Source organism: Leptodactylus fuscus, chromosome 6 (genome assembly GCF_031893055.1).
Source record: "Leptodactylus fuscus isolate aLepFus1 chromosome 6, aLepFus1.hap2, whole genome shotgun sequence".
Taxonomy (NCBI): domain Eukaryota; kingdom Metazoa; phylum Chordata; class Amphibia; order Anura; family Leptodactylidae; genus Leptodactylus; species Leptodactylus fuscus.
Genome location: NC_134270.1, coordinates 130,719,570 through 130,746,125, shown reverse-complemented (window position 1 = coordinate 130,746,125; position 26,556 = coordinate 130,719,570). Strand labels below are relative to the sequence as shown.

General features: G+C 42.3%; 1 protein-coding gene and 1 pseudogene across 1 annotated transcript in view; both read right to left on the bottom strand.

Moving 5' to 3' along the window:
• Positions 1–474: 474 nt before the first annotated feature.
• LOC142210927 (U2 spliceosomal RNA) lies at positions 475–595 on the bottom strand (annotated as a pseudogene).
• A 3,741-nt stretch (positions 596–4,336) lies between these two features.
• DNAJC7 (DnaJ heat shock protein family (Hsp40) member C7) overlaps positions 4,337–26,556 on the bottom strand; it is a 32,014-nt gene continuing 9,794 nt past the window's right edge. Inside the window, exons 3-14 of the mRNA XM_075278308.1 lie at positions 21,362–21,486; positions 21,104–21,217; positions 20,880–20,954; positions 17,633–17,751; positions 13,453–13,606; positions 12,162–12,326; positions 10,082–10,173; positions 9,466–9,539; positions 8,114–8,260; positions 7,717–7,869; positions 7,130–7,192; positions 4,337–5,499 (exon numbers count right to left, since the gene is read on the bottom strand). Of these exons, the coding sequence (XP_075134409.1) occupies positions 5,462–5,499; positions 7,130–7,192; positions 7,717–7,869; positions 8,114–8,260; positions 9,466–9,539; positions 10,082–10,173; positions 12,162–12,326; positions 13,453–13,606; positions 17,633–17,751; positions 20,880–20,954; positions 21,104–21,217; positions 21,362–21,486 (1,319 nt within the window). The 3' untranslated portion in view covers positions 4,337–5,461. The remainder of the gene's footprint in view (positions 5,500–7,129; positions 7,193–7,716; positions 7,870–8,113; positions 8,261–9,465; positions 9,540–10,081; positions 10,174–12,161; positions 12,327–13,452; positions 13,607–17,632; positions 17,752–20,879; positions 20,955–21,103; positions 21,218–21,361; positions 21,487–26,556) is intronic.

Below are 26,556 nucleotides of genomic sequence, written 5' to 3'. Positions count from 1 at the left end.
GTCCCAAAAGGGTACAGCATCCCTTCGTCGAACACACAAAAAAAAGAGAGACAAGTGGACAAAAGAAGTGAAAAACAGTTAAATAAGTGGTAAAGTGCCCATCAAGAGCCCAGTTTACCGCCGGATCTATAAAAATTCTCCCGCTCTGGTAAACCAGGCCTAAGGAGTGGGGTGCTCAAAAAGGTGTGAACTTGTGCCACGCAATGTGCCGAAAACCAGTGGGTTTCCCACACCCAGTGGTCTGAGGCACCCCGGGGTCCACTCTGCCCCAGGGCACAACACAAGAGGCCTTCGAGTGCTCCCCGGCCCCCAGCCATGATCCACTGGCACCGAAGCGCCAGGTGGTCGTGTTGCCAGCGTCAGCAGCGTTCTGTCAGTCCCCTACAGTGACCGGAGCCAAAACCACTGGCGGAACTGATTACTGACTGCATCCCCCAGCAACATGCCCAAAGTGGTTTCTCCATTCTCATCTCCACAGGTTTCGGTCTACTCCTGCCAGGACATTTCCAGTCCACCCCAGCAGTTTCACGTGCTTCCTGCTTCTGATAAGAACAGATACTACACTTGATCTTAGCCATAAGGCCGAGAATGCTGAAAAAACAAGTGTTACGCTTGATCTTGCTGATTGAGCTGCAGAATTTGGGATGTGAGACACCCCGATGATTAGGTCCAGTCATCTGAGCCAAATACATGGGTGAAGGCCACGGCAAGTACCGGTAACTAAATTTCTATTTAGGCTTTCAGCCATGGGAAGCCACAGGCGCAGAAAGTGGCCAAAAACTTCTGCAAAAGGGAGACTGAGACATTTTCTTTCTATATGACTGTCTAGGCAAGCCGTTAGGAACATCTTAGATATGAAGCAACATAGGTTTTCGACATGGTGATTCTAGGTTAGAATGTAAAGCTTTCTTTTGTTAGTTTTTTCTGGAGCTTCATTTTAATTAGAAAATCATGGCAACCAATTCTGAAGACCGCCCCACCTGGCCATGAGTTCTGTCTCGTAATGAATGGGCGCTGTTATTGGAAGAAGGCAGCCATGTTTTCTTATCTAGTACACCTTGAAAGCAATTATCCCCCCCCCAAAAAAAAAATAAAAAAAATGTTTATGGTCAAATGCAGCCCATGGATATCAACGTTTTATAACATGCCCCACTATTTCTGGTATAATGTTAGTAGAGCACCACCTGCTTCTTCTATGAAAAGCATTTCTATGTCCACCTAAATATACCAACATGGACACGCATTGTCCTCTCTGCTCTTGAGGAGATGCTAGATATTCCTGGTGTGATAAGCAGTCTCCATCTTCAATGACAAACAGAGAAGACTGTGTAGCTTCAGATAGAGATGGCAACTATAGCAGGGATCCCTCTACATAGACAATTATTGATTTATCTATAAGCAATATTGCTCAAACACATTCTACTGTTTCCACCATGTTACAATGATAAACCATATACATTTATTATGAACAACTTTGAAATCTTATGCAAATAAGCCAGATGGTGCACTGGGGGCGGGTCTTCAGCTCCTTGCAGCATTGTTCTCATTATTCAGAATCTCGCTATCTCCTGTCTGCAACAGCCTGGGAAGCAAGATGATGTTCCCACTGCAACAACTTCATCCATCCCATTTTAATAGCAAGAGCTGTGCTCCTTGGTCAAAATAGTCCTGCCTCTAGTGCACCGAGTGCCTTATCTATATAAGACGTCATGGTATGTTATCAGTGTAATGCAATGAGGTGAGTTGAATAAGCTTGGGGGAAGTGATAGACTCCCTTTACTGTGTTCTATCCATGTATATCAGGGGTGCTCACACTTTTTCAGCATGTGAGCTACTTTATAAACTGACCAAGGCAAAAGATCTACTACCCACTTCTTGTGGGCAGGCCCATGGGCAGGGCGTGTCTGTGGGCGGGGTCGGGCAGAGTGTGAAAGCAGGACACAGCGTCGTTCTGTGGCCGCCCAGGGATCCCCAGTGTCTGCTTGTTCACAGCGCAGGCTGAGAGTCATCTCTGGACACTGGCAGGCTGGGGCAGCCCCGCTTGCCAGTGTCCTGAGAGGACTCTCAGCCTGCGCTGTGAACAAGCAGACACCGGGGATCCCTCCATCCCTAAAAGCGGGGAGCGAGTCATCCCCCAGAGCTGCTGCCCGGCCTGCAAGTGTCCGAAGTCTTGTTCACAGCGCAGGCTGAGAGTTGACTCTCAGCCTGCACTGTGAACAAGCAGACACCGGGAATCCCTGGCTGCATCCCGCGATCGACCCATACGTCCTTTGCGATCGACATATTGGGCACCCCTGATGTATATGGTATTGTCAGGAAACTATTTGCAGTTTTCTAGTTTCAGAAAGTCTCACATTTTGCTTTTTTTTTTTTTTTTAATGTGGCCCTTTATCACTATACATTGGTATTGGATACATTTATATTGTGCTATGTGCATGCCTGTGAGAAAGCGGAACAGAGAGCACATAATATCCATATACTGTCTTTGCCCTCAAACAGACCCATACATTTAATTAATAAGCTTGGGCCGAAAAGGGGACATGAATACAACCCGTTGTGAGTTGCCTTTGGCCTTACGGTCCTCTACATGGGCTGTGATAATAAATGGTGGTATGTACAAGACCATAGAGAAGAGTAGGTCAGTATACTAGATACGTGTAACTGCACCTATGTGGGAAAGTTATGAAACCAATAAGAAAAACAAAGTATCTTTAGTCCCTATAGACCGAATCTTCCATTTTTCAAGAGCAAAACGCGAAATAAAAAAGCCGAGCTCTGACAGTATTCCTTGTAGACAGAAGACATAAATCTTCCCCAGAGTCTTAGTCTTACAGTATAGGTCATACAATCAATATTTCAAGGAATAATACCTCCAAGTCAGTGAACTTTTCCCAAGATTTGACAATAACTTTGAAAAGGCATCTACAGAGCCCAATAAGATGAGAACTTGGCAGAAGAGAAATGTACACTCGATTCTACGTGTCACACGCCCACACAGTTCTTTGCCACCTTCATGAAACTTAAGGAAACGAAACTGAAGTAAAGATAAAAACAGAGCCGCAGATGTTCCAGCAGGGGAGGAAAGCAATAAAGCATGTCAGCAACTAGCAGCTGTTTATTTCTGATATAGAAGTGGACATCCCCTGTAAGGAAGTCCTTTTAGTAATAGTCATTTGTCACATTTTCTATAAATATTATAAAATCTAAAATTGACAATACACATTAAGGTCTTATTCACATGACAGTGAAAAACAGCCGTGTGACAGTCATTTAGAGAACACATTGATTTGAATGAGTTAATTCATACGGCCGGTTTGGATGGACAACACAAAAGACCCCAAAACAAACAGACGTTTCATATGGACATTGAGAGACTGGCCAACCTTATAATGTGTATTGGATGTTCAGCCATCATTGTAGGGCAAACATAAGGTTGGCCAGGATTCATTTTAAGTTGCCAAATCTTTGTTTTAAAAAAGATTTATTTTTTTTTGCCTTCCACGTATACGCCCACCATTTTTTTTAACCTTCTTCCCCACTGCATATGATCTCCCTATTTATGGCCCCCATACCGTTTATGACTTTTTTTTTTTTTTTTTTAAAGGGGCCTTTTCATGTCTTCTGGCACATGCGGCGTAATACACCGCTAGAAAGCTGACAGTGCGCTGAATTCATCGCACTATCGGCTTTCCTGTTCTGTGCCGGTACCGTAGCGCTTCAGTGTCAGAAGGGAGTTAGACGCAATAGGCGCTGCTGTGAGGATGGGCGTTCCTGATTGTCAAATGCCCATCTGACACTGAAGAGCTATGGTACCGGCACCGATATCTCAAGCAGGGGGGCACAGAGCGGGAAGGCCGATAGTGTGATGATTTCAGCGTACTGTCGGCTTTCTAGCAGTGTATTACACCGCATGTGCCCGAGGACATGAAAAGTCCTCTTTAAAGCCCAACCACAGTGTATGACTCCCCTTTTTTTACCCCCCCGTGAGTAAAAGTTGTCACTTCACCTGCCTTCAGGGTTAACAGTAGGCAATGCACACCAGGATGCGCATTCTTCAGCATGCAAGTGTAGCGCTGCCTAGAGGAGGCGAGTCAAAATGATCAGCAGCTGCTTATTGCAATAAGACAATAAGTAACTGCAGATTTAAAAATTTTTTAAAAATGCTGACACGCAGTTTATCCCATGAGGCTATCACGTCTGGTCGCCTGATGGAAGGGGACACACAACAATGTTTATCACCCATCATTTCTTGGAGTGTCACCTTTGGTTTCACCATCATTGGGCTACATAATGACTCCCTGTAATGCCATTTTATGTAGTACATGTAAAGCAATGCTATGGTTTAAAATGGTTTTTATTGAAATCCTTCATATTTACAATGGTAACTTTGCAGTGAATGGAGCTTTGAATGGACAGACATTATAAGTTTATTTATTAGGTGGAACAATAACTTTTAGCCAACATTATTTATTTTTCCATATTTGGACATTTATCTACTGAAACACTATCCCAAGTGATGGCACTTCAAGGTATAAAGAAACGTGCAGTTGTTTTTAAGGTTTTTTTTTTTTTCTATTTGCAGCCCGTGTGGTTATAATGTTTAACTCATACTTTAAACACATAAAAAAACAAGATCTAAGCCAGATAAAACATTGAAAGAGTCCAGGATGGTTTTACTTATCGCTTTCCTATCTTGTCCCAATGTGTTCCAGCTGGAAAACAATGCGGTTGCATGGGGAAGGTTTAATGGGGACTAGGTTTAAGATATTCTGAACAATTCCAAAAGTCTTGTGTCAAAATGCAAGTAGATTTCCAGCTATCCCGTTCTGATCTGCTCAGATCAGCAGCTGCAATAGTTACTAGATCCAGTTCTGCTACAATAAAACACTATGCAACTTCCAGATTTGTGTGAACTAGAGCCATGCTCTTCCAGAGTCGATAACCAGAGTCCATGTGTGGTTCTGAAGCACGATAAAGGAATCCAAATGTACGGTTATACAGGTCATCCTGGAGAATTACACAACCTTCCATGTTGGAGCTTTGAAGTCTTAAAGAGGGGAGTGGAAAAAAAAAAAATGGATCGCGCCCTCCTCCCACGCCCCACACCCTGCAGACAGTGCAACAAAGTTATACTCAGGTCTTATCAGGCTCTTACGTTTTATTTGAGAATATCATTCATGCCTCGTTCAGAATTTCCTTCACACATGAGCACACGGAGAGGTATTTAAACCAAGATGGAGTCAAATAATATTAATTAAAAAAAAAAAAAAAAAAAAAAATACACTTCTCTAATAAACAGACATAATGATGCTGCTAACGTTGAGAAGTCAGATTAAATAATGTCCGTATTCCAGGTTAAAAACACAGAGAAGGCAAGGGACAGGGAATGGGGGGGGGGGGGATGGAAAGGTGGGCAGGGTACAAGACTTTGGGAGAATGGAGGTCCAGGGACATTGGCTTGTTAACCAAACTGGAAAAAGAAGTTTCCAGGTCCGGAGGCTGAAAGAGAGAAAAGAAATAATTAGTGAATAGTTTCTAATTTTAACAAGTATCAGACAGGAAACCGCAATGAGAGGTAGAAAATACTTTCAGGGTATGTGCACATGGCGGAAATCTTTTCCACCGTGTGAATTCTCCGCACGGCTAGCCGCGACAGGATGCCAATGCAGTACAGCGGCATCCCGCTTCTGAGCTATATATTTCTTCACTTGGAATTTTTTTTATGCAATTAATACTTTATTTATAAGATTTCTAAAACATATATATAAAAACAGCACAAGGTGCATATGAAAAGATAAAGGTGCCGCTCCATGCAGGGAGCGCCAGAAGATTTTACCGACACTATAACAACTCCATGAACGTTCCCTATGCTTAATAGCATCATGGCAGTCACTACGTACCTCACTGTATGCCTATAGCATGGACATGATTGTATCGCTGATTGAGAGGGAATGAATACACTGAAGTGAATGGATTTCATGTGGTATTTGGAACAAGGTAAAGCAATCCTAACTATCTCGGCTTGTCACCAGATGCCCCCCCTGCTCTGAGCCTGTACGACAGCCCTGTCATTAACAAGGAATACAAGGGCCATGCCACAGGGAGAGTACAGCATGTGTATTGTCTATATAATGGTGTCAAGAGAAGGGTCTCTCGAGCTGCAGCTGCACATTACATAGATGGATGTACAGTGTCTGCATTGGTTTATTAGTGTACACTGAATACCCTTCTCCTTACATAATGGGCACAATACTGTCAATTCACATGAAAAGTTCATTCTTCATGGAACAAAAATGTGTAAAACTGGAGCCTCTTAGAAATTAAACACAAAACTACATTTTTTATGGTTAGTTATTTTGCAACCTGAATGCAAGTTATGAAGAGGGTTAAAGGGAAGCTCTGCATTAGAGACAGACATCATATGGTACTAAGACACTTTGGGCCACTACGTATATGTGCCATTAATAGATACAAAGAATTCTGGCCCATTTAATGATAACAAGAGACAACCGCACCTCAAGCAGTTGCCCAAGGTACAGTTTGGCATTCAGTAACAAGGACAGAATATAGACTGTTGTGAATGACACTTGCAGACCCCTGCTAAGTAGAGAAGGTTTTTTTACCCACCAACCCTTCAATGTTACTAATAGAGATGAGCGAGTACTGTTGGGATCAGCCGATCCGAACAGCACGCTAGCATAGAAATGAATGGACCTAGCCGGCATGCGGGGGGTTAAGCGGCCGCCGTCAAAGCGGAAGTACCAGGTGCATCCATTCATTTCTATGGTGCGTGCTGTTCGGATCGGCTGATCCGAACAGTACTTGCTCATCTCTAGTTACTAATTCTATTTATTCTTGATAAAGTTGGAGCTTTACTTCAAAGGCAGTCCGGCTCACCAACAGAGCTCCAGATATGGCTCCTGACAATATGGGAAGAAGGAAGGCAGGATCTGGGTTGCACGAAGGATTTGTTGACCATGCATGCTTGTCCTATATAGCCCTGCCTTACCAGATTGTTTCCATAGTTCTCCTGTGCATAGACTTTCCATACACAGCAGACACATGTAGGCAGGTGTTACTTAATTCGTGTAAGCTACCATACAAAATGAAATATACTCAAGAAACTCACCCTCAAAGCTGAAGCCTCCAGGACTACTGAAGAATGCCTTAAATATGTTGTTGGCATCGAAATCTGAAAGAAAACCAAAATATATTTTACTATTATTGCTTGAGGTGAGAACAAATGGGTAGATGTGAGAAGATCCTTTATATCAGGGTTACACACCATCTGGACACAGACATGCTCACATGTAAAGGGGAAAAGTAAGATGCAGTGTGGTAGGAGAGACCAGTAAGTATTAACTGTGTCCAACATGGCTCTGGGACCTGAATAAGATGGTCGTCCACTGACCAACTTTCAGCACTGTAAACAAAAGCCATAAAGCTGTGCTCCATCAGTCCTATAAAATGTAGAGGAACAGCATGGCATGGCCACTACTGCTTCATACACATACGGGACCCTTTTTTGTGATTGTTAGGGGTCCCAGCAGTGGGACAGGTGAAATATGTTCCCGTTCAGCTTTATTGTGTTCCCTAGTAGTCACATCTGACAATGTGAACCACAGGCCAAAGTAGTATGTCCAGTCTGCTTGAGGCCTCCATAACAATGTATGATTGGATAATAAAGTTCAACCAAAGACGAGAAGCAACTCTTACCTCCCATGTTCATGCCATCCTCCTCCAAGTCCTGCCCACTATCATAGCGAGCTTTCTTCTTCGGATCAGACAAGATTGTAAAGGCCTCACCAACTTCTTTGAATTTCTTCTCCTCCTCCTTTTGGACTTCTGTTGTTGCACCACTGTGTCTGTCTAAAAGAGAGAAACCAGAGGAACTGTTGCTGCAGATCTATGAACCGCCAATACCAAGCACAAGGTGAGCATAAATAAGGTTCAATCTCAGACTAATGCCAATACAATTGTACATTTGGCCCCCAACGTGGTGCAATGTGGAATAAAGACGACAATGTAAAACCAGGTCATTAGTGTGAATTCTACATAGACAGCTCATGGTGGATGAACCGTATAAGAAACTACCACAGAGGTCTCCTATTACCTGGATGATGCATAAGCGCTCGTTTTCTGTACGCCTTCTTGATCTCATCTTCTGACGCATTCTTGTCTACCCCTAGAATCTTGTAGTAATCTTTCCGCTTGCTCTTCTTTAATTCCAGCTGTGCGTTCTTGAGGAATTGCTTGTGTTCTGGTGAGAAAAGGGTGTTAGGAGAAAAATGTCTAATAAAAGCTACATTGTTTCCCCATACACTATTGTTTGCTCACAAATGTGGAGAACCCAGCGAGGGCTCTTCTTGGTACAGTGGCACGCCATCTGCCATTCCCTCCCCCACAACACATAATGACACATAAATAAACACTGGGGTATGTATTCCACAAATGTTGGCTTTCTGCCAGGACCACCAACTTCCCAAAACTATGCGCTTAAAATGGCACTGCCCAAAAAATTCTAAGATATGCCAACATGTGTAATGTCTCTGACAGCTACCCCTCGCTCATGCAAGCGAAAATAAACTCATTGTCATCATCAGTTAATGCTTTTCCATTCTGGTCTTTATTTTGGCTTATTCCTCGGTATAGATAGAGTTTACTGTACTTGGAAAAACAAGGTTCGCTCAGCTGATCAGTGGGAGTCCCAAGGACAAGACCCCCACCAAACAAACTCAAGAAATATCCCCTGGAAAGGACCAGCATTCAAAAACCCTGAAAAGTCCATTAAAGATGTATTTTCAACCTGAAGTATAATAAAATGTTAGATCTGTGATGGTCTGACTGTAGATGGGAAAGTTTGAAAGGAGCATGTGTCCTGCTGAAGATCTTTGGGGGTCGATCCCAGCAATGGTCCAGCATTTATCACCTATCCAGTGGTTAAGTGATAAATATGTCCAAATGGAAATCTCCTTTGAAGGGAGGGGTACACAAAAAAATCTACTGCATAGGTGATAAGTCTATGATCTGAATGAAGTGGTTATTTATTTTGTTTCTTATATAGCGCCATCATATACCACAGCACTTTAGAGATATTGTCAACACTGTCCCAATGTCTCACAATCTAAATTCCCCAACAGTATGTCTTTGGAGTGTGGGAGGAAACCAGAGTACCCAAAGGAAACCTTTGCAAACACGGGGAGAACATACAAACTCCTTACAGATGTTGCCCTTGGTAGGATTTAAACCAAGGGCTCCAGCACTGCATGGCTACAGTACTAACTACTGAGCCACTGTGCAGATTCCTCTCGACCCCACCACCACTAAGCCCTATCCTAATTTTAATCCTGTGACCAGAAACCCCATTAAAAGGGGTTGTCCAAGACTAAACACAGATGTTCTATCTAGCACATAGTAACAATATATAATATATCCAGAAGCTTTGAGCAGGGAGGTCAAACTTACCTTTTGTATTTTCTGTTTGGTAAACCTTCTCATAATCTCTAACTGCTTCTTCATACTGTTCTGTGTCTGTGTAACTGAAGAAAAGGACGAGACTCATTATGTGTGACTATATTGAAGGTTCTAAAAAAAAAATAAAAATAAAATAAAAATAAAAAAACCCCTGCAAAACTAAATTTTATCTGCAATTGTGAAGAAAAGTACAGACCGTTACATTTCTATGGCCCATACAGTATTTATCCGTAGCATTTACCGATGTATGTCTGGGTCTTAGAAAAGAGTTATATGGTGCTGGTCCTATATCTGTCCATATTTGCTGCTTGGCCAGTTCATTTGGATGTATCGGTCAGCGAAAATTGTGGATGACACACAGACAACAATCCGTGTGGTCCATGCACTGACCCAGACACTGCACAGGTGCATGTAGCCTTGATTCAGACCAGCAGAACATGCCATTTCATTCATTCATTCGGTTCTTAAACTGCCTGGCAGGGGGCTGATAAAAACAGTGTGTCACATAGGAATTCCAGCACCTGGTATTGTTACTATATGATACCTAACGATTAATATGAAAACCAGACACATAAGTAATATTACATTACACATTATAATTCCCTACCATTGTGCTCTCCGTAAATACGCCTTGATGTAGGTTTCGTCCAGTTTTACGGCATTTGTACAATCCTCTATGGCCTCGTCCAGTTTCTTAAGCTGTTGAAGTGACATGAGAATATAGATGTAAAGTAACTACTAAGAGGACTTAACAGCACATAACAGGAAAAAGGCAGAGAGAAGTGACATGATTTCCTTGGTTTACCTATGTAGTACGTATACAGCTATGCACATGGCTCAATGAATAGGGGTTACCTATTATATAAAATACTACAAAATAGGCATTTTATCCAAGTCTTACCTAGAGTTAAATTCTAAGCCTTTATCAGTACTTATAAGTATCTCCTACCGTCTGCGGTGAAATAATAACAGCCAATGTGTATAGGTGAAAAATGCGAAAACAGAGAAGCCAAGAAACCGGAGGGCACGCACCGCAGGGCAGATTTCTTCTTAAAAACTCAGTCCTTTATTTAGGTACATTTAAAAACAACTCCTGGGAGGGGGCAATGACATACAGGCATCGAGGCAACAGCCGTTTTGCGCTCACAGAAGCGCTTTCTCAAGCCTTACATGAAGTAATACTGCATTCTGCTGTGGGACGCTGAGCACCACCATATGTAGAGGCAGGATACTCTAGAAGATCCATACATCGGTCAGTCGTCATTTTTACCTTGCGAAGCATTGTTTCTGAGAACTAGTAGTGCCACCACGTACTTCTCTATTTTTGTACTATGTATAGGGGATAAAGTTTGTCCCCAATCGGTCCCTAGTTACTTAGCTGCACGGATATGGGACATTCGCCACTACGGTCATGCATGAAGGAGACACATCAGCGTTGTGATGGTGCCCAGAACGCTGGCAGATAAACAGGCAACCAGCAAAAAATGCATTTTAACCCATATTTAGTTTAAAGGGATCCTATCATTGAAAGTCATTTTTTTCTGAGCACCACGCAGGAATAGCCTTAAGAAAGGCTATTTGTCTCCTACCTTTCGTCGTCTCCTCCGCGCCCCCGTTCGCCTACAATCTCCGAACTTGTAGGTATGCAAATTAGTTCTCTTGCAGCATTAGGGGCGGTCCTCCGCGCTCAGGCAACTCGCTCTAGCGCCGCCTCAATCTTTGTCAGGAACGCCGTCTTCACAGTCTTCTTCCGGCTGGGTGAGTGAAACGCATGTGCAAGTCGTCTCTGCCGCGGGCCGCAAGTAGAGTTGACTTCACATGCGGGCAGCCAATTTTTGGTGGCTGGCCGCATATGTGCGCATGCACAGTACGCTCCTGTAGGTCTTGAGTATGTGGAGGGCGCGGAGAAGACGATGAAAAGTAGGAGACGAATAGCCTTTCTTAAGGCGGCTATTCCTACGTGGTACTCAGAAAAAAAATTACTTTCATTGATAGGTTCCCTTTAAAGGGGTTGGCCACTTTCAGACCAATATTAAGAGACAAATGTTATTGATTATACAATAAAAAGATATACAATTTTCCAATATACTTTCTGTATCGATTCCTCACGGTTTTCTAGATTACAGCTTGTCATTCATTCTGTTACTTCTAGAGGATAAAACTCTGACCATGGTCATGTGATGTACGGTCCATGGTCATGTGATGTACGGTCCATGGTCATGTGATTTACGGTCCATGGTCATGTGATGAGCACACAGGTGCACAGCTGATTACCAGGCAGATGACTGATTACTGTGCTGTGACTATAATGAGCGGCACCTGTGTACTCATCACATGACCATGGACCGTACATCACATGACCATGGTCAGAGTTTTATCCTCTAGAAGTAACAGAATGAATGACAGCAAGCAGAGATCTAGAAAACAGTGAGGAATTGATACAGAAAGTATATTGGAAAATTGTATATCTTTTTATTGTATAATCAATAACATTTGTCTCTTAATATTGGTCTGAAAGTGGCCAACCCCTTTAATACATGAACACAGATTGATAGTATGGGGTTGGGGGGGGTTATAGTCCCCCTAAATTGTCAGTACTTCATATCTTCTCTTGATATGCGATGCTATATTACATACCACAGATGCCACCAACCATAAGTGATGCATGCTTCCATTCTAGGACTTACCTTTGCGTTGACAGTGCCGCGATTACAGTATAGTTTGGCATTTGTTTTGATATTATTGGGGTCTATGCTGAGGGCTTCTGAGTAAAGTCTGTAGGCCAGTTCATAGTTTCCTTCTTTAAACGCCTGGTTACCTTCTTCCTTCTTAGCTTTTAAGGCCTTGGCATTCTGAAACATGTAGGTACAGCATTATGTTATGAATAGAAAAAGCTAAGTACAGGGCTCATTCTCACTGCCGTAGTTATAGCTTATATTGTTGCTCCCCCCGCCCCCACTCTTCACCATAAAAAATGCACTGAATGCCAAGATAGGGGGGTATAATACTCTGCTTTTTTCCTTATACTGACATCCAATTCAATAGACAGGATAATAGCATAGATTTATGCCATATAAGTGCTTACTGGCGCTCTACTGGACATTACAGAGCTCGATACAGTTAACCCTTTCCAATAAGATCAGGATTTCACTGCAATCTTTTGAAGCACTACTGATGAATTTTCAATACAGAGTCCAAATGCATTCATTGAGTTGTACGCAATTTTATTGTCCTATAATCTTATATATCCTGTTTAAATTTGGCACTGCTTGTGACGTTTCGTTTACAAGCTCACTACCCCTCCCTGTGAGTAGTTCAGCCAGCAAATAAAACTCACCCAAACTACATTTGAGCACCACATATATGAATCACTTCCACATCCACTGACCTTGGATGTGGAAGTGATTTATTACCTGGTCAAATATGTGGTGCTCAAATGTACATTTTCCATAGAGTCACTGCATGTAAATAACAGTGATACAATAAGCCGTAAGTAAAATAAAGCAAAATGTACACAAGGGAATAGTGATTGAATATTTAGCACTGCTGTGGATGTATTTGCAGATATTTTTTGTAGCGCTACAAAAGTCAGTGTAGTCAGTGACTGAGTATACATTATACAGAACTCTAGACCAAGATGACATTCTCCCACCTTGGCACACTACCTGGTAATGTGGATGAATTTAAAGAATGTTTTCCACCACTAAGACTTATCCTTATGCACAGGATAGGGGGTGTCTGAGCACTAGGGGTCTGCCTACTGGAACCCTCAGTGATCACAAAATCTCCCATGGAAGTGAATGAAGCCATGATTATACATCCACACCCCCACCTGATTTACATGGGGCATTCTGGAATCCCAATGTCATGATTGCAGAGGGTCCCAGAGGAGAGCATGATAGGGGTTAAGTGTTCGTAGTGAGAAAACCTCTTGAAGGTCCAGATATATATGTGCAACTTAAATACAACAATACATACCCTGCAAGCTAGTCGTGCTTTCTGGTGATCTGGGAACATTTTCAAGGCCTGAACAAAAAACTGTACAGCCTTCTCAATACAGTCTTCATAGTATAGACAGAGACCCCGCACATACAGAGCATCAGCATTTGTAGAGTCCATCCGTAAAATGTCACTAAGAAAAAGATAAAAGGGGCAGATTAGAAATGACAGTTTTACTTGAAGTATTCAATGATTATTGTGAAATATTAAGAATTGTTATTAAAGGGGCTTTTCTAGGACTATTTTTAGGATTGTCATCAAAAACAGATCGTGTGGGGTGTTGTGTATCTGACCCCTGCCAATCAGCTGTCCCTTCCACGTCAGTGACGTCACGTTCATCTGTCGTGGCCTGAGCTGCAACATCAAGTACATGTAATGCCACAGCCTTATCAATCAGTTAAATATAGGTAAGCCGGGTGTCAAACCTCTACTAATCTGATACTGATGGTCTATCCTAAGGATAGGTCATAAATATCACAAAAAAAAAAAAAATCCCTTCTAAGAGGTTTTCCTGGACTTCTATATTAATGATATATAGGTTATATGCAATCAGTGGGGTTTCGATACGCAGGACCCCCGCTAATCAGATGCTTGAGGATGCCACACAGTTGTGTTTCAGACACCTGTTGCTTACATAATGAGGGCCTACCCTAAGGCGTCATCAACATATAAATCTCGGAAAATCCCTTTAAGCTGATGGGACTGTCCAACATTAGAAAAACATGGTTATCTTTTAAAAGTTGCTCTACAATTGTCCAATGAATGTGTGTGGTATTGCAAGTTAGCCCAATACACTGAGCTCAGGATAGATAAGCATTGTTTCTTTGAAGCAGTCATGGTTTTCTAATCTAGTAAATCCCTTTAAAGTTTTTTTTTTTTTCTTTAACCCCTTAAGGACGCAGGGTACTTTGGGCCTTAAGGCTCAGACCCTGTTTTTCAAATATTTACTTTATGTGAGGATAGCTTCATAATGCATTTACCTATCCAGGTGATTCCAAGATTGTTTTTTCGTGACACATTGTAGTTTATGTTGGTGGTAAATTTTGGTCATTATACTTTGCGTTTGTTTGTTAAAAAAACGGACAATGTACTGAAAATTTCATAAAATTATCAATTTTGAAAGTTTCTGTTATTCTCGTGAAAACACAGACAGTCATAACACACAAAATTCTTCCTAATTAACATTTCCCATATGTCTACTTTATATTGGTATTGTTTCTTCAATGTCTTTTTACTTTTCTAAGAAGTTAGAAGGCTTGTAACTTTAGTAGCAAATTGTCAGATTTTTCAAGAAAATTTCAAGATTTTGTATTCTAGGGACCTATTTAGTTGTGAAGTGACTTTGAGGGGTCTATATAATAGAAAAGTCCAATAAATGACCCCATTTTTGAAACGGTAGTCTTCAAACTATTCAAAATTGTATATAGGAACTTTATAAACCCTTTAGGTGTTCCACAGGAATTATTTCAAAATGAAGGTGAAATTTCCAAAAGTCACTTTTTTATGCACATTTTCCATTTCAAACCACATTTTTCCGTAACAATGAAGGGGTTAACAGCAAAACATACCATAATATTTATTTCTGTGATTCTGCAGTTTGTAGAAATATCCCATATGTGGCCCTTCTGTGCAACGTGACTCAATACGTGTCCTCAGAAATCAAAGAGCACCTTTAGGGATTTCGGGCAGCAATTTCATTAGGATGCATTTTAGATACCATGTTGCATTTAACGAGCCCTAGAAGTACCACAATAGTGGGAAACCTCCAAAAGTGACCCCATTTTGGAAACTGCACCCCTCAAAGAATTTATCAGGGGGTGTAGTGAGTATTAGTATCCCAGACGTGAATGCACAGCGGATGGTGAAGAGGTAATATGTAAGCGGTGCAGAGGACATTGGAAGCACCAAATTCCCTATTATGTCCCAGTAGCTCCTATGATTGGGGGGGGGGGGGGGGTCACTTTGGGGGTCTCTTCTATTGTTTTTTTTCTTGTAAGCTGCAAAACTGGTCTGTACCCTGACATACGCCTGCACCACTTATATATTCCCCTTCTGACGCATTTGGCGATTTTGGGGGTTTTTTGTCTTCACATTATTCAAGCTATATTTTTTTATTTTTGTGTTGATGTGGCCATATGAGTGCTTTTATTTTTCTGGGATATGATGCATTTTGTAATGACACCATTTTTGGGTGCCTATAGCTTATTGGCTATTTGTTATTAACTTTTTTTTGCTGGATAAAAAGAAATCAATCAATTCTGGCATTGCATTTTACTTTTTAAATGTTTTTCCACATGGTGTACAGCATAAGTATCATGTGAACTTTATTCTGCGGGTCGGTACGGTTACGGCGATACCTCATTTATAGGTTTTTTTATGCATTAGTAATTTTGCCGAATCAAAAACCCATTTGGGGACATAAATCAATGTTTTTTGCATCGCCATCTTCTGAGATGCGTAACATTTTTATTTTTCAAATGACAAAGTTGGTTGAGGGCTTATTTTTTGCGAGACAACCTGTGCTTTTCATTGGTACTATTTTGGTGTACATACAACTTTTTGATCACTTTTTATAGCATATTTTTTAAGGTGAGATGGCAAAAAAACATTATTTCCGGCGTTTTTTTTCCGTTTTTTTTTCCCTGACATTTACCATAATGGTGAAATAATGTTTTAGTTTTATGGTACAGGTTGTTACAGACGCGGCGATACCAAATATGCATTGTTTTTATTATTTTTTAGGTGTTTTTTTTTTAATAACTCATTTGCTATAGAAAAAGGTAATTTTACACTTTTTTCACATTTTTTATTTCTCCTATTAGTGTACTTGAACCAGCAATACTCTGATTGCTGGTCCAGTACTATAGCCTGCAATACACATGTATTGCAGGCTATATAGGAAGTGTGTCTCTGCAGACGCACAGACACACTTCCGGGCATCACGGCAGGACAAGCAGGTAAGCAGGGGTCCTAGCAGCCCGGGGTCAACTAACCAGACCCCGGGCTACATAAAATTCATCAGGGCACCCCCGATCTCGCCGCGGGGGGTGCCAGGGGGGGGGGGGGGTGTGTGTGATGTCACAGAAAACGCTCCCGATGTCGCGGACATGCGTCCGCGGCATCGGGAGGGTTAATACCGCCGATCGGAGCGGAGCTCCGACCGGCAATTCACTGGGACAGCTCGTCCAGGCGCTCGGCTGTGTAATGCAGCCGAGTGCCGGGTGTAATGGCGCAGGCACAGCTTCTGTGCCGGCGCCATTACTGGTCAGTAATAGTACTGACCTGAGCGCGAACATGCTACTTGCCAGGACGTACTATTACTGACCAGAGCGTTAAGGGGTTAATCAATCACTATAGAAGCATTACCTATACACACTTAGGGTATGTTCACATAGTTGTTTGCAAGTTGAAAACAATCTGCTTCAAGATTAGTAAGTTTTTGACACAGGTTTATTACACAATGATTATTTTGCCGCAGTTTTTGTTGGGTCATGTTTCTTTTCTACCTCCTATTGATCTCAATGGGTTTTTCAAGGCAGAATCGACCAGAAGATAACAAAAAAAAAAGTGACATGAAAATCAGCTGGAGAAAAGAAACCGCTACTGACTCCCATTTGAATGATGCTGGGTTCACACCAGCGTTCGACAGTCCGTTCTCAGGTTTCCGTCTTCTGCATGCAGAAGACTGAAACCTGTCATGCCGAGACCGGCTGTGAGTGCCGGTGAGCGTTTTATGCTCTCCGCAGCGAATCAGTTTTTTTTTAAACCGGACAGAGTAAAAAAAAAAAACGCTCACCGGCGCACACGGCCGGACACTATTCAAACCCATTTAAATGAATAGGTTTGGAAAGATGCCGGCAGGTAACAGTCTCCTGCCCTGTTTTGTGCAGGAAATGGAAACCTGCAGAACGGACTCCTGGGCACAGATGTGAACGAGCCCTGAGAGGCATTTTTTCAAGCAGATTTTTAGGTGCATTCCGCATGCAAAAAATTCTGTGTGAACATACCCTTAGATGAACATACAGAGTCCATGCATTTTTAGACTAAAGAGATTTACTGCTGATCCTACTACTTGCAGGTTCAAGCCACAATTTCAACTTTATTAATTAAAAATAACATATACGTAAGCAGTACAAGCTTTAAATAAGCATATACACACCTAGCAACAGACTGAGCATCTGGGTAGCGTCCAAGAAGCGCCAGACATTCTGCTTTGAGGATTTTGAAACGATGGCAGGCAGGGGCCAACTCTAAGGCTCGATCCATGCAGAACACAACCTGACATAAAGCAAAGTAAGCAAATTACCACTATGACAGTATGTGTGACTTGTTCCAAAATGTATTAGTAAAGCCGCAAGTAAAAGAGAGCAGAGTAACAGAATATGAAGGCTTTGAACCGAAGTAAAATTGATCTTACACACTGCTACAGCTTGGATGTTCATTCTCATTATGGGCACAGACACTGTAAACAATAAGACTGCCGTGGGGCATATAAGCTACAGATATATGGAGGCTTGTCCCGGATGATATCCATCACCCACAGGGTCCCAGTGGCACCTGTCACCAAAGTATACTTTTTATGGGATGGCTCTCAGTATAGGAAAGCACAATGATCCGCAACTTACTATACAGTTGAAAACCAAAACACAATGCCACTGCAAAATGGCGTCATCTGACAATTGGGGGCTCACAGAGTTGTTAGCGGAGGAAATTATTTAATCCCTATCCTTTGTGAATTGTAGGAGCTTTGGTTCTCACTGATACAGAATTAACCGTGCTCACTTCTGCGACACAGCTTCCGTAATGCAGGTTTCCGTTTTCTGCCCGAAACTGGGCAGAAGATGGAAACCTGCAGTCAGTTTTCAAAGTCAATCATTTGAATGGGCTTGGAAACTGTCCGGCTGTGAGCGTCGGGGAGCGTTTTGTGCGCTCTGTGGCGAAACCGTTTTTTTAAACCGGACATGCAGGACTTTGTGTCCGGTTAAAAAGAAACAAAAACGGTTTCGCTGTGGAGAGCATAAAACGCTCACCGGCGCTCACGGCCAGACACTGTCTGTCAGGTTTCCATCTTCTGTCTGCAGACAGAGATCAGGCGCAGATGTGAACAAGCCCTAAGAAATACATATTTTTATGGTATAACCCCTTTAAATGCATTCCAAGGACTTTTCCTGACATGAACATTCCTCTAAGTGCGTAGGCATTGTATACACTCAGTCTAACTGCAACCGCACTATAAACAGCATACAAGACACAGATTTAGTTACATTTTGGCTGCCTTAGCGCAAACTAATTTTTCAAAGACTAGTCTTTAAGACTGAAGGCTGCCTTTAAGAGGACCTCCTCCTTTTAACACTGTTTTGAGCTTGGAAGTCTAACACATGCAAACAGCCCAATACCAAATCCTGTTCCTCTTCTGTGACTAATGTCACCCCGCTGCCAGTCACCACCCTCCTTTCTGCATGCCTATCAGTGTGGGTGGACCAACAGGGAAAAAATAACACAAAATACCCACAAACATTCAACAAGCAAGGCTGCAAAGTGTGGGCAGGAATGGCAATATTTTTGAATAACCCCAGAGACTGTTTTAGGGACTGTTACTGGGGAATGCCAGTGAGAACAAATATTATAATGCATAGTATTGGACAAAAGTTTTAGGCAGCAGTGGAAGGAATGCTTTCTAAAATAGAACTGTGTATTTTTAGCAATTAACAAAATGAATGAACAAAAGAGAAATGTCAATCACATCAATATATTGGGTAAAGCCTGCAGGAAGTTTCCAGACTGATCAGGGAGGATTTTTTTTTTTTTTTTTTAAAAGAGGTATTAAAAGCTGGACATTCACTTTATTGCACAATGGCTGCTGTAGAACTAGGGGAAGCCATAATTCAATTCATGGTTCTGTTCAGGACTAATCCCACTAATAGTAGGAGAAAATTCCAGACAATTCATTAGGGCAATGAAGATGACTGATGAATGGGCTACCCGTCTGCCCAGCGAATGGAGCTCAAAATACTAACACTAACATACAAAGCCATCCACAACCTGGCCCCTCCACAGATCTCCCACTACCTGCCCACACGAAACCTCAGATCCTCCAACGACCTCCTACTCCGCTCTGCTCTCATCCGCTCCTCACACAACCGTCTCCAAGATTTCTCCCGTGCATCCCCCATACTCTGGAACTCCTTACCAAGACACATAAGACTGTCCCCCACAATCACAGGCTTCAAGAAGGCCCTGAAGACTCACCTATTCAGGAAGGCCTACAACCTCCAATAACACTATCACCGAACTGCCATCTGTACAGTCTCCCCCTCTCCTTCTGTCTCTACCCCCCTTCCCCCATAGATTGTAAGCCCTCGCGGGCAGGGCCCTCTACCCCACTGTGCCAGTCAGTCATTGTTAGTATTAAATTTGTTTTTGTATATTTTGTGTACTGTATGTAAACCGCCATAGATTTAATGTGCTATATAAAATAATAATGTGCTATATAAAATAATGTGCTATATATAAATAAAATAATAATGAAACTGTATATTAAGGTGATAATTACATTACATATAAAATGAGGCAAAAGCCCGAAACCTTTACCCCTGACTTGCAGGTGCTCAATATTTGACACTAGCAATGTCTATTGCAGGGAAAAAAAATTTGTCCAGATTAATATGACATCATTACATGACTAACCGCCCACTACATACCACTGCAAGGGGATGACCAAAGCAAAGAGCCCTGTTGCTTTTACTGTGCAAGTTTATTTTATTTTGGGTTACGTACAAAGGATAGGTAGCAACTTACTCATTGGTGTGTGGGATCCTACTGATCCTGAGTTCTGAAAGTGGTGGTAAGGACCGACATTGTTGACTGCTCCATTCATATTAATGGGACAGACAGGTGTAGCCAAAACATAACACTTGGACATTTCAGGCGGTCCCATTTAAGTGAATGGAGCAGCAAGTGGTTACTATTGTCTCACCAAAGTGCAGATGATAAATGTCGAATCTCCATTGGTTATATGCAAGTTTCTTTTTTATGTACATTGTAAGCCCCATATAGGGATATATATATATATATATATATATATATATATATATATATATATATATATATATATAATCACAATGTACATTTTTCCCCCTATCAGTATATCTTTGTAGAATGGGAGGAAATCCATGCAAACACGGGGAGAACATACAAACTCCTTGCAGATGTTTTTCCTGGCGGGATTCGAACCCAGGACTCCAGCGCTGCAAGGCTACAGTGCTAACCACTGAGCCACCGTGTTGCCCCTATATGCAAGTTTCTTGAGTAGGTATATTCATTACAGTGGGATGTTAGATACCAATACTTATATAGCGAGATGGTGCTGTTCAAGGCCTCATATCCATAGTCAATAGTTTGCTAACCTTTCTGAAATCCCGTTTTTCAAAGTCGGCTTCTCCAATCCTTTCATACTCTAAGACAGCTGCAGCATTCTTCAACTGAGAAGAAGAAAAAAAGCTGAAATTTCATAAACGCAACAAGCATCTCTTCCACGTGTATATACAGAGAAACATACACGAAATAGCAAGAACTGGTCCAGCACATTGACCCTGTGTGTATTAACAAACCTGTATATAGCACCTCTTACCTCCTGCCGTGTCGGTTCATTGTTTGGCTCCAGCTCTAATACCTTTTGGAAACAACGTGTAGCAGCCATAGCATTTCCCAGAGTCAAGTGACACTTTCCCTCTCGCTGATGACCCTAGAAATGTATAAGGTGAGACGGCCATTATAAGCAATGCTTCAAGAGGCTGCACCACGTCTGGGAAAAAAAATTAGCTGCAGCAACCCTACCAAGAAAACCAGCATGACAAGATATATACAGACACTTTGATGTAGGACCTACCTTGACAAAGGTGTCATCGAGCCGAACAGCTTGTTGAGCGTCTTCCAGAGCTTCCCGAAATTTCCCAAGCATCATCAATGTAGCTGCTCGGTTTCCATAGTAACTGGCGTTTTTGCTTGAGCAGTCTAACAAAAAATATATATATATCTGCATTAACATGAGAGAAAGAAGGTTTCAAAGCAACTGCAGAGATTGTGCAATTACACAGAATATCTATAGATGGCGCTCTCCTCCCATCAGATGAATAGATATTCCTATAAAAATGAAACTGTAATTTGACGTAGGGTGAAAAAAAAAAATCTATTTTTCAGATTTCAGAAGATAGGTTATTATAGAGAATTGCAATATTAAAAGGACCAGATTAGAGCTGGAACAGATTTCTGTAATTGTATATTTGCCGCCCTTTATGAATCTTTAATGTCGATTTTCTCTTGTAAGAGGATGAAAATGGTTGAATTTTAGACAACTTATGAAACCACATACAGAGAAGCTGGTGGTAGAAGAGGCAATTATTATACAGCAGCACTGTTATACCGTATTAAAGGGAAGCACGTCCTTATCCAGACAAGGTTTAGGGTCCCAAGTCCCATCAGCCCCTCTGTTTGTGCACTTAAGTGACATGTAGTCACATCCTCAGTACAATGTGCAGAAAGCCTATAAAGACCAGCTATCAAAGTAAGGGCAACATCATCATACAAATATATAAATGGACTGGACAGAGATCTTTCTAATGTTCTCCTTACACCTCGGCCTGACTGTGACAAGGGAACAGCTTATACGTCTAAAGCAATTGGTGACAACCTTTTTCTTTTTGCTGTCCTCTGGATTAACTTGGTAGGATAACATGTTAAGACTTGTGTCTATCAAACCTTATATGCTATGTTACTAGGCTTATAAGGATATCCAGGTGGTTGTCTCCAAACCTGGTGATGGGTTCGCTTTAAAAATATTTAAAGGAAAATCTTTTCTCTGAGTGGCTGAGGTCATGTGAAGGGTGGATACCATATGCTCTATGAGAAGATTAATTCCATTATATCTGATACCCGGCCGCTACTTAAGGGCTAGTTCACACGTGAGTATAAGGGGAGGTTTTTGACAGCGGATTTCGCGTCCAAAACCTCCCCTTATAATGGTGGTCTATGGAGACCGCCGGGCTTCTTTTCTCCGCTAGCGGCGGGCTGCTGCTAGTGGAGAAAAGAAGCGACATGTTCTTTCTTCAGGCGGAAGCCGCGCGGGCTGCGCCGCACGGCTTCCGCCCGGGCTGCGCCGCACGGCTTCCGCCCGGCTGCAGCACCCTCCATGTTGGCTCATTCATTTGAGCCGACAGCGGAGGTGAAAGCCACGACCGCGATGGTCGCGGTGGGCGGGTTTTGACGCATCTCTCTCTGTGTCAAAACCCGCGCGGGCAGTTCACGTGTGAACTAGCCCTAATATGGTCTGGGCGCCTTGGGTCGAGCATCCCGGGCCTTCCACTGTATTCAGCTAGACCGAACCCTTGCTCTCCCCCTACCCCCCTCAGGCGGATCTGTAACCCATTGTAGCGCTGCATCTCTCTCCATTTTCTTTCCCAACTCGGGTTGATTTTTAGGTTTTCCTATTTTTATTTTCTCTCTGGTTTCACCCATGTTCTCTGCTGTCTCTAATATCATGTCCTCGCTCTATCTGAAACTAAATCTCTCTAAGACTGATCTACTACTGTTTCCACCATCTAATAGATCTGTCCCTGATATATCCATTGCAGTCTCCAGCCTTACTATAACTCCTAGGCAGCATGCCCGCTGCCTTGGGGTCATGTTTGACTCAGACCTTTCCTTCACCCCCCATATTGAATCACTCGCACGTTCATGTCACCTCCACCTCAAAAACTTCTCCAGAATACACCCTTTCCTTACCAGAGATACACTAAAGACTCTTATGGTCTCTCTGATTCATTCTCTCCTTGACTACTGTAACTCCTTACTAATCGGTCTTGTCTCCTCTACAATCTATTCTGAATGCGGCGGCCAGGCTCATCTATCAGGCTAGACACTACAGCGATGCCTCTGGTCTGTGCCAGTCACTACATTGGCTGCCTATTCATTATAGAATAAAATATAAAGCTATCACCCTCATCCACAAGGCTCTCCATAATGCCGCACCTCCCTACATTTCTTCCCTCATCTCTGTCTACCGCCCAACCCAACCCGTGTTCTCTGCTCACTCAATGACCTAACACTTACATCCTCTATTATCAGAACCTCCCCCGCTCGTATACAAGACTTCTCCCGAGCTGCACCACTTCTCTGGAATGCTCTACCCCGGACAATCAGATTAACTCCCAATTTCTACAGCTTCAAGCGCAAACTAAAGACACATCTTTTCAGACAGGCCTATCACAATTCCTAATGTAAACCCTTCGGTACTACAATTAGAATCCCTAAATTTTAACCCTCCTCTGTCCCCTCTCCCACACTACCCCACTTGATATGATGCCTTTTCAGCCTAACTTATCTGTTCAAGCTCCGTCCACATGTTAAAGGTCACCACTAGTGACGGTTCATACAGTATTATTTGTGTAATGACAGTCACCTCTATTACAACATTGTCTGACCTCTGTATAAGCAATGCCGCCCCTGCTACCTCTTGTGTCACCCCCTCTACCTCATAGATTGTAAGCTCTTGCGAGCAGGGCCCTCAGCCCTATTGTGTGAAATGAAGTTCTTTGTTTTGTATCTGTCTGTATCTGAACCCTACAAATTGTACAGTGCTGCGGAATATGTTGGTGCTATATAAATAAAATGTATTATTATTATTCTTTTTGTATGCTACTTTTCGATGTACTCACTGCCACTCACGGAAAAAAGCAGCCTGGCGGTCTTCATAGACCACCAATGTGAGGGGGCGGACTATGACGTGGATTACGCACCATAACCAGTCCCCTCTGTGCCCGTGTGAACAGGCCCTTATATGGGTAGAGGACTGTCAGTGATGTAGTGACGGTATAGTATCTTTCGCGTGTCAAAGTGCAACCTTGCTGCCAACGAAACCACCTTATGCAGTTGGGTGCATTCAGAGTGTGGACAAGTCAGCAGGAACACCCTTTTTTAACCTGTGGCTGCAAGAGGGCCAGTCAATCTTAAAGTTAGTGTTTGGTACAGGGTGGCAGGAAAATTATTTACATAGGAAATGTATAAGCTAGGACTAGTTGTGGACCTCTACTATATAGTGTACAGTTAGTGTCTCTGTAGGTCCTTCTGGGTACTGTTACAATACAAATAAATTCTAGTACCTTGTGTAAATGCTGCTACTATCAGTCTGATCTCAAAGCTAGCATATATTAATGCTTCAGAATCCCCAATAGAATTGAAAGTATTCTGCTGAAAAATATAAACCCCGCTCCTCTCCAAACTACAACAACAAGCAGGCACGTCAGCTGCTCAGTCAACCCGGCTGTTTTTAGACATGATCCATATGGCCAGGAAGCAGCTGGAAGCAATGACATCTGCTGATGTTACAGACCAGTTTGAGCTCAAAGAGGTGGGACAGGTCTGTAGTGCGACTGGGAAGAAGTCTACAGAAATGCAACCATCATATATCCTGCGTGTAAACACAATGCAGGTGGACGGGACGGTCTGTCTCCTCCTCTCACATCCCATAAATTATCTATGTTCTGCTGTAATTCTTATTCCTTAGGTTCTATTCAAACGGGGTTGTCAGTTTTTATGTACTTGAATAATGGAGAGTTCAGTTTCCACTGATGGTCGGTTTCACACTAATCGAGTCTCCGTCCAGGTGTGTGCCAGATTTACCCGCATGTACACTATGCCCAGAGACAGATTCATTGCATTATTGTCAACTATGATGTGAAGTGTCCCTCCCTCCTTGTAAAATACTGTCCAGGGCAACATGTAAGACAGGCAGGGTCTGATAGCAACAGTAATGACTAAAAAGCTAGATAACCGTTTCCCACAACAGCACAGGCTGGGAAATCTGGCGCACACACGGACCGTCTCATGTCGCAGTTTCGGTCAGTCTGAAACCAGTCTCAAACAGAATGGATGAGTGATCACTGAAAAAAACAGAGACAAAAGGCTGGGACTTGCACTGAATTTCATGGATCTGAAACACTGACCTATTAATAAAACACATGTGTGCATGTTCCTCTATACCTACATGGGTCTGTCTACTGTAAGTTAAAAAACAAACAGCCAGCACAATGGCAGGAAATGCTTGTGTGAATAGCTTCTTAGTGTGAGATTTACATTTGTTATTCCATTGTCAGGGTTATATACTATATATATATATATATATATATATATATATATATATATATATATATACACACACACACACACACACACACAGGATTGTGCTAGGCAATTTTCTAATTGCTCTAATCACAGAGTTTCGTTTCTCTTTACCTCTACGCTACATTCTTGCGGATTCTATTTGACTGACACTATGACTTATGCTACTGCCTGCACTTTGTACTTTAGTTGACTGCTGGTGAGTGTGGTAGCTACTGCTATACTCTATATACCTTTTTGTTCACATTTTGAAAATCCCCATAGATAGATATATGTACACAAACATAAACACACACATATATATATATATATATATATATATACACACACACACACACACACACACACTTTCTTCCTGTTGCAATACTTCGTGAGGCCCACTTGTATCTACTTCCTGATCCCTCTTGACTATAAAGGAAACGACAGTCGGTCACCTCTGTGACCAGTGACTGGCTGCGTGGTCAATTCATGTGTGTCCAGAGGGATCAGTAAGTAAAGTGGGGAGCTTGGATGTGTTGGAACAACAGTGAAATCGGCAGTCATTTTTCAAACCCATTCGCAAAGAGTCCGCCCGTGAGCGTCTTCTGCCTCTCAGCAAAAACTTTTTTTTTTTTTAACCGGACACAGTCGTACATGCAGGACTTTGTGTCCGGTTAAAAAAACATTAAAAAAAAACAGTTTTGCCACAGAGACCATAAGACGCTCATGTGTGGACACTGATTGCTGGGTTTCTGTCTTCTGTCCAGTTTCTCGGGAAGAAGACAGAAACCCACAAAGCGGAGACTGGGCTCTTGGGTGAACCTGCCCTATCAGTTCTATTTTTTGATAGACTTTTTGCTGGCTGAACGGTCCCTTTCATACATAAAGAAGTGACTAACTCATACCATGAAACATATTCATAGCACCCGA